This window comes from Myotis davidii, unplaced genomic scaffold (assembly GCF_000327345.1).
Source record: "Myotis davidii unplaced genomic scaffold, ASM32734v1 scaffold1334, whole genome shotgun sequence".
Lineage (NCBI taxonomy): Eukaryota > Metazoa > Chordata > Mammalia > Chiroptera > Vespertilionidae > Myotis > Myotis davidii.
In genome coordinates, this window is record NW_006285046.1 from 240,834 (window position 1) to 248,213 (window position 7,380).

Here is a 7,380-nt window from a genome sequence, read left to right on the forward strand (position 1 = left end):
GTGATTGGGCAGCAGCTGCGCTCCCAGCGCCAGAAGGAGCTGAGCGCGGCCGGGTCCGCTTCAAGTCGCCCAGCACCGCGCTTCTCACTGCGCGGGCGCCCTGGGCATGCCGGCGGCTTCTTCAGCAACCTCTTCCGAAGGACCTGAGGGCCGTCCAAGGGGCCTGCCCTGCCATCTCTGGCTCACTTTCCTCTTCTGGGCAGTGGAGCGACAGGGCCCAGATTGTCTTCCAAAGGGGGCTGGTACCCTCCCAACCCAGGAAAGCTGGGCAGGGGCTAGGGGCTCCCTGGGAGCAGGCCCCAGCTTTGAGGGTCAGGGGCCCCAGGTCGGTGGTGGAGGGCAGGTGGGGCAGAGCTGTCTATTTTTTTAATCTATATAGGTCTTTTCTGAGCACCAGGGCACCAGGCCCCCTGCCCCTGGCAAGCTCTGGGGAAGGGGTGGGGGTGGTTATTTATGTATCAGATCAGATAGTAATATATAATTCATTGCACCGACTTAGTCTTCATTCTTGAAAAGAAAGCACCGGGAAGAAAAGCCTGAAATTTTATTTTGTAAAAAGAAAAAACAGTTCCGACCCCTGCTCGCTGAGGCCCCAGGCCCTCTCCCTGACTGAGAGGGTGGGTTTAGGGCCTCTTCCAGGTCCTCCTGCTCCGGCCCTACCAGCTTCGGGAGGTCAGAAGGACAGGGAGAAGGCCCGATAGCCCAGATTGGTGAAAACATCCACCCGGCAGCTGTTGCCTGCAGCTGTCAGCACCTGGAGGCAAGAGGGGGGTGACTGAGCTACCCACACCCCTGGCCTCCCAGGACCCCCACAGCTCCTTGCAGGACCCACCTTGCACTCCGGTGCTGCTGGCTGCTGGTTGAGACTGAGGCTGAGCAGCCCTGGGGAGGAACCAGGCACCTGGGCCTTCAGTTCCCCACTCAGTTGCCACTGGTTGACGCAGGGGCCCTGGCCAGCTGACAGAATCTGTGGAGAGCAGGCAGAGGGTTTCAGGGTCAGGAACTAAGAGACAGGAACCAGGCAGGGGTCGTAAAGTCACGGCAGCGCGCCTCACCAGGTCCTGGTAGAAGGTGACATGCTTCTGTGGTGCCCACATGGGGAAGACGGTGGTGGGTGTGGAGGACCGGAGGTGCCAGAGGGTGAGTGCTGGGCCTCCTCCACAAACCTGGGCAGAGAGGTGAGGGTCCCCCGCCACCATAAGCCACGGGCTCTCAGCTGGGAGGGCCCGGAGCCGCCACCCATCTTGCACTTTGCCTGGCTCACCATCCAGTCGGAGTCGGTTGCCAGGCATCCGATCCAGCGCCCATTGTGGGGCCTGGAGCACTCCTGGGAGGGAGGAGGGGAAGGGAGGAGGAGGTCACGGCACAGGAGATGCCCAGGGAGAAGGGAGGACAGGGTGTGTGGGGGGCATGCCCTCACCTCATGCTTGTAGACCTCAATTGTCTGGACCTCCTTGGCCAGGCGCAGATCTGTGAGGAAAACCATGAGAGGTACCCCACTTACCCCACCCCAGCCTTCCTCATCACCACCTTCCTCTCCAACTAGTCACTCCCTTACCCCAAAGCCGCACGGTCCCATCCTCGCCCCCAGACAGCACCTCAGGGTTCCGGTCCCTCAGCGCCAGGCAGTGGATGTAGTCTGTGTGGCCCCGCAGGGCCCGCTGCAGGGAGAGGGGCAGTGTCAGAATGCGATCCGGAAAGAATGCCTCCCCCTCCTGCCCGGCTCCAGGGCCCTCTCACCGTGAAGGTCCCCGTCTCTAGGTCCATCGTATGCAGCTGGCAGTCCCCCCCTGCCAAGATGAGGGAATTCTCCTGCAGGGGGGAAGATGGGGTGGGGTCACCCATCAGTGTCACATAAGGACAGGGATCAGGGAAGTATTCGTTTGGGCCAGAAACAGGGCAGGGTAGAGCCCTAGTCACAAAAGGCTCAGACCTTGGGGACGAGAAGCAAAGCGTTGATCTCAGGCACTTCCAGGCTGGTCCTGGAGGAGAGAAAGCGGGGTCAGCTCTGGTGAGGCAGCACCTGCACCCTCACGTGCCCTCTGCCCACGCGGCCCTGGCTTACCTGTACGGGGGCTGACGACACCATAGCTCCTTACAACCCTTCAGGGAGAGAAGCACTGGGTGACCTCAAAGGTTCTCTCGGGCTGGGTGCCCGAGGGTCCCTGCCCCTCAGCTCCACACTCCTTACCTTCTTGAGGATCTCTGCCCACAGCCAGGCCTTCACCTCCCCGTCCCCAGCGCTGAACAGATGTCGATCAGTGGAGACCATGCTGTAGACAGGCCCATCGTGGGCTAAATGGAAATGCAGAACCTGAGTGACTCTATCCTGCTCCCCTCCTTCACCTTGGGGTCCCCGCAGCCAAACTCAACGGCTGCCACCCACCTTGGAAGGTCACGATGGGCTTCTTACTTTCCTCTTTGGCCTCGGAGCTCAAAGCAGCAGACAAGCTGCAGGCGGAGGGGAGAGAGTGTCTGAGTCGGAAGCAGGGGGCATCAGTCCTAGGACGGCCACATACCAGAGCCAATGGGTGTTGGCGAGCAGAGGCCAGGGTACCTGAAGATGGCGATCTGCCCGTAATTGTTCCCAGCCGCCAGGAACTTCCCGCAGGGTGAAAAACACTGGGAGAAGATGGTCATGTGCAACCGCTGCAGGGCCTGAAACACCTCCATCTGTGGGGAGAGGCGGACGGAAGCTGTCTGGGCACTCCAATCCGCAGGCTCCTTCCTGGTCCCCCTACCGCCAGTTCAGCTGCTGCCCATACTTCTCAGACCTCCACTGAGGCCCCCTCAGCAGGCATCTGCCCATAAAGTCCCAGGGGTGGCTCCAAGGAGAGGGTGAGGAAGGAAGGGGAGAGTTGATGCACGGTGCCTAGAAGGACCTTGAGCAAGCACCCAGGCTCTCTTCCAAGTTTCCTTAATTGTTAAATGGAGCTCAGGGGAGATTCTGTCAAGACTGTATGAGCCACCCTGGCTGGTTTGGCTCAGTGGATAGAGCGTCGGCCTGTGGACTGAAGGGTCACAGGTTCGATTCCGGCCAAGGGCACAAGCCTGGGTTGCGGGTTCGATTCCCGGTGGGGGGCGTGCAGGAGGCAGCCAATCTATGATTCTCTCTCATCATTGATGTTTCTATCTCTCTCTCTTTCTCCCTTCCTCTCTAAAATCAATAAAATATATATTAAAGAAAAAAGATTGCATGAGCTACTGTATATAAAGAGCTTCACAACGGGCTGCCTCGTTGAAAGTGCACAAAATGTGGCTCCATTACCCCAATAAAGAATAACGTACTACTTCCTAAGCCCTACCCTCTGGCTTTCATGTTAGGCCCACGAGGTATTTCTGGCTTACTCTTCTGCCCAGGGGTCAGAGTCCAAGTCCTACCACCAGCCCGCGCAAAACAGGGTTCAGGACAACAGTACAGTGACGGCCTGGGGAAGGTGAGCAGGTGCAGGGTGGAGGGGGTCAATGGGGAGAAAAAGGGGACATCTGGAATACTTTCAACAATAAAGATACATTTTTAAAACTTGCCCTGCCGCCGAGGCCGGTTTGGCTCAGTGGATGGAGCGTCGGCCTGCGGACTGAGGGGTCCGGGGTTCGATTCCGGTCAGGGGCATGTACCTGGGTTGCGGGCACATCCCTTTTCTAAAGAGTGGGGACCCTTGCCCTGCCGGTGTGTTCAGTGGTTAGAGCGTCGGCCTGCGGACTACAGGGTCCGGGGTTCAATTCCTGATCAAGGGCACATGCCTGGGTTACAGGTCCCATCCCTGGCCGGGTTGGGGCGCCTGCGGGAGGCAACCAATTGATGTGTCTCTCTCGCATGGGTGTTTATCTCTCTGCCCCCACCCCTCCTTACCTCCTTCCACTCTCTCTAATCTATGGGAAAAATATCCTCGGGTGAGGATGAACAACAACAATAAAACTGGATTGTCTTGTTGAGTCCTAAGAGTCCTTTCTATATTCCTCATGACAGTACTTTAAGCAAAATAGTTTTTTAAAAAAGGAAAACGGTTCAGGGAAGGACTCCTTGCTCTCCCCTTCTGAACTGGGCATAGACTACAAACCCCAGAAGGCACCGCGCATCATGTCCGCCTCACCTGACCCAGAGGCACCGTGGGAGGCACGGCTCGCTCCATCTCGAGAACTACAAATCCCAGAGTGCTCCGCGCGACACAGCCTCCCGGGTCCGGACGTGTTCTGGATCGGTTTACCTTCCCGGCGTCCCACGGGCCCAGTACCGCCGGCAGGCTCGGCCGGCAGGCGGTCGCCGCGTGCCACCGGAGCCCCAGGAGCAGAGGTGGACGCCGCGAAGACCTCCCGGGCCCCGACACTAAGAGGCGCCCACCGCCGCCCCGCTACACCGGATCCCCTCCCCCACCCCGCCGAGCAGACCCGCCTTCCAGCCGCGCGCCACCCGTTTTCCGCGCCACGCGGAACTCGCTGCTGCGCGCGCCTAAAGCCACGCCTCTCGCGTGTGGCCACGCCCCCGGAGCTCCGCCTCTGCTGCCCGCATCCCACCCTCTGCCCCAGGACCCCGAACTCCAATGATCTTTCAGCAGCCCCTGGAGCGTGGCTCCCCGAGTCGGGCCCAACGCAACTCGGGGCTGCCTCGAAGCCTGGACGCGAGGTGTGTATGGGGGGCCCCAGGTGGGCCTCGCCCAGGGGCGCAAGAGCTTTGGCGGGGGGCTCAGGGCTCTTCTGCAAGATGACACACAGTGGGGCAAATCAGCAGGACTTGGGCAGGAGCTGAGTCAGGTTTGGAGACTTCCAGAGAGTGGGGGTGACTTAGGCGTCAGCTGAGACATGGGCCGGGGGATTCCTGGCAGACGTTCCTGGCTCAGGCTGGCAGATGCTGGCATGGGGCCAAGAGGGTGGGGTGCACCTGGCTCTCTTTTCTCCCTAGCTCCCCTCTCCGAGGAGCTGTGCCCCTGTGCACCAAACGGCGCCTGAAGGAGGAGCAGTGAGTCTGGGGACAGGGAGGGACTCCCAACAAGACCTCTGGCAACTCAGGTCCCCATCAGCCTGCCTCCCCTCCGCATAGCCCAGCCTACCTGCCTCCTGGTCTCTCCCCAGGGAGCCCCAGCGCAAGCAGTTCCTGTCCGAGGAGAATATGGCCACCCACTTCTCTCAGCTCAGCCTGCATAATGACCACCCTTACTGCAGCCCCCCGTTGGCATTCTCCCCAGCTCTGCCCCGACTCAGGTAAGCACCATCCACTGTCCGCTATCCGCTGACCAGGCCTTCTGGAGGATCACGCCTTCTGGAGGATCACACCTCCTGGGAGCCAGCCTCCAGGCCTTGCCTCATCCTGCTATTTTTAGCTTCTAGCCAACCTCTGTCGTTTCTCCTCCTCTTGGCTCCTTAGAAGGTAGAGGCAGCCCAGGAGCCCCGGGGGACCTGAACCTGGTAGGAGGCGGCTCTGCCAGGCCACCCTCAGCCCTGTGCCCTCGCTGTCATTTCCTCTTCCAGGAGCCCTTGCTCTGAACTGCTCCTCTGGCGCTACCCTGGAAACCTGATCCCCGAGGCTCTGAGGCTGCTGAGGCTGGGGGACACCCCTGCCTCCCACTACCCTGCACCCCAGCTGGGGAAATAATGGAGCCCTGACGGCCGGCAGACCGTGTACCTGCCCACGCTGCTGCTCCCCCACAACGGGGGAGATCAACACCCTCATGAAGGGAACAGCTGCCCTGCTTTTCCTCCAGACCAGGCCTGTGAGCATCAAGACCTTCCTTCCCCCAACAGAGAAAGACAGAGCCTGGGGTAGGAGGGACAGTAGCATGAAAAGGGAGGCATTCTCCCCCGTCCGTCCCCCCCCCCTCCCCCCCCCCCCCCCCCAGAAGAAATGAATAAACATTGCTGAGCAGATGATGGCTTCAGTCTGGAACCTGGGGCCTTTGGGAAGAGAGGGCCAGACCGGGGCACAAGATGCTTCAGTTTCTCCTCAAGATCTTCCCCGGAAAGCGGAAAGCGGTCAGGGTCTGCCCAGGTCCTGGCAGGCTGGGCTCAGGCATTGAGAATGTGTGAGTCAGAGCCTCACCCCCGCCCCCGAGGCTGACTCACTCCTCCCTCCAGCTCCGGCTGGGGAATCATGCCACTCTCCAATCCATTTAAAGTTAAAGATTCTTTTATTAATAAATTCTCCCGCCCCTCCAAACTTCCTACCCAAAATAAATATCTGCCCTCCTGTGAGGGTTGGTGGGGGCAGTGTCTCAGGGCCAGCCCCCTAGAGGGCCAGCCCCCTAGTGTTAGGAACAGGTCCCTAGCCCCCCAGGCTAAGACCCCAGTGCTGGGATTTCAGCACCTAGGAGTGGGTGGGACCTGGTGTTCTGTCTGCCTCACTTCAGCCTGACCCCCAGGCCACGGGGATAGGGGGCCTTTGTGCAAATGTTGCGGTTCCTAGTGTCAGCCATCTGGTGTGAGCCAGCCTGGGTCTCCTTTTCTGTCCCGGAGCCAGAGACAGCGCAGTCAGATACCTTGGAAGGTTCCTGTGAAGCCTGGATCCAGGCCTCAGATAAGTGATTCACCTGTCGTCCCCCCCCTGCACACCCCTGTGATGGGAATAGCGTGGCTCTAGTTGTCTGGGAGGCAGGGGCTGGCTCCACGATGAATGAATGAATGAATGGCGGGCGGGCACAGTTTCCCGATGACCAGGAAAGCTCGTGGTCACTGGATCAGCGCTGCGCCGGGACAGCCCTCCCCGCCGGTCTCCTCGATGGGGGCTGCAAAATAAGAAGGGGGGTCATCAAGAGCTGGGGACATGCTAAGGAGTGACGGCGGGGCAAGGGGGACAGGCACACTTACTGGTAAACTTCTCTCTCCTGCGGCACCGTCTCCAGACCAGGAAGCCAGAAAGCAGCCCCAGCACAAGGGCTAGGCTCAAGGCGCCCCCCAAGATGGGCCACAACAGCCCAAAGGAGGCTGAAGGAGCCCCAGCACCTGCAGGCAGGACTCAAAGTCAGACCTCACCCCTCTCCGGACCAGCCCCACCCCCTAGATCTGAGCCTCAAGTCTTTCCCCTACCCGGATTGGCGCCCCTGCCCCATTCGCCTCCCATCTTAATTCCCCCGATCTAAAGCCACCTGCTCCCCTCTCTACCCCAGCAGCTCCCCTATGCTGGGGTCCGCTCGCCTCTGGCCCCGCCCCCACTCACATCCCCGGCAGAAGTCGCTGTGCGGTAGGGCTGGACACGACTCGCAGTTCATGCACTTGTCGAGGTCCTCGCTCCAGGAGCTGCCGCGGGAGCAGGGAGTGGTGCCTGGGGAAGGGGATCAGAGGCTGGGGGCGGGGCGCGGCTATTCTGGGGGCCGAGGTCTGGGTCGGCGGCTCGTATAACGTGAGTCACCGGCGCCCTCTTCGCGCATTCCTCACAGGTGACCGCACCGC

At 60.5% G+C, this 7,380-nt stretch overlaps 3 protein-coding genes across 6 annotated transcripts in view; 1 reads left to right on the plus strand and 2 right to left on the minus strand.

The window, feature by feature from the left end:
• Positions 1-529: 529 nt before the first annotated feature.
• On the minus strand, positions 530-4,176 carry THOC6 (THO complex 6). 4 transcript variants are annotated; one of them, XM_006755422.2, is made up of 13 exons: positions 4,095-4,176; positions 2,558-2,673; positions 2,387-2,451; positions 2,192-2,295; positions 2,066-2,103; positions 1,934-1,982; positions 1,741-1,812; positions 1,559-1,661; positions 1,421-1,470; positions 1,265-1,327; positions 1,056-1,166; positions 833-967; positions 530-754 (listed from the first exon to the last, which is right to left on the minus strand). In XM_006755422.2, the coding sequence occupies exons 1-13, from the start codon at positions 4,131-4,133 to the stop codon at positions 674-676; spliced, it is 1,026 nt and encodes a 341-aa protein (XP_006755485.1). In that variant the 5' UTR covers positions 4,134-4,176; the 3' UTR covers positions 530-673. The 4 variants fall into 4 exon arrangements, with proteins under 4 accessions (XP_006755485.1, XP_015414031.1, XP_015414030.1 ...); XM_015558545.1 differs by having other exon boundaries at positions 530-967; XM_015558544.1 differs by having other exon boundaries at positions 833-1,166.
• A 344-nt stretch (positions 4,177-4,520) lies between these two features.
• HCFC1R1 (host cell factor C1 regulator 1 (XPO1 dependent)) lies at positions 4,521-5,836 on the plus strand. Its single transcript, XM_006755421.2, is given in 5 exon segments — positions 4,521-4,624; positions 4,901-4,957; positions 5,071-5,199; positions 5,467-5,555; positions 5,558-5,836. Coding segments are annotated over 5 exon segments (402 nt in total). The 5' UTR covers positions 4,521-4,541; the 3' UTR covers positions 5,602-5,836.
• Positions 5,837-6,103: 267 nt separating this feature from the next.
• The window catches only part of TNFRSF12A (tumor necrosis factor receptor superfamily member 12A), a 1,886-nt gene continuing 609 nt past the window's right edge, over positions 6,104-7,380 (minus strand). The window contains exons 2-4 of the mRNA XM_006755438.2: positions 7,148-7,252; positions 6,799-6,933; positions 6,104-6,716 (exon numbers count right to left, since the gene is read on the minus strand). Coding sequence (XP_006755501.2) covers positions 6,661-6,716; positions 6,799-6,933; positions 7,148-7,199 — 243 coding nt within the window. The 5' untranslated portion in view covers positions 7,200-7,252 and the 3' untranslated portion in view covers positions 6,104-6,660. The remainder of the gene's footprint in view (positions 6,717-6,798; positions 6,934-7,147; positions 7,253-7,380) is intronic.

Excerpts from the sequence above, each read along its gene's own strand:
- THOC6 (XM_015558543.1), bottom strand. The coding sequence starts at position 4,133 with ATGGAGCGAGCCGTGCCTCCCACGGTGCCTCTGGGTCAG. Across the intron at positions 2,452-2,557 it reads GGGCAGATCGCCATCTTCAG|CTTGTCTGCTGCTTTGAGCT; the intron begins GTACCCTGGCCT and ends CTCCGCCTGCAG. Across the intron at positions 1,167-1,264 it reads CAACCGACTCCGACTGGATG|GTTTGTGGAGGAGGCCCAGC; the intron begins GTGAGCCAGGCA and ends CTCTCTGCCCAG.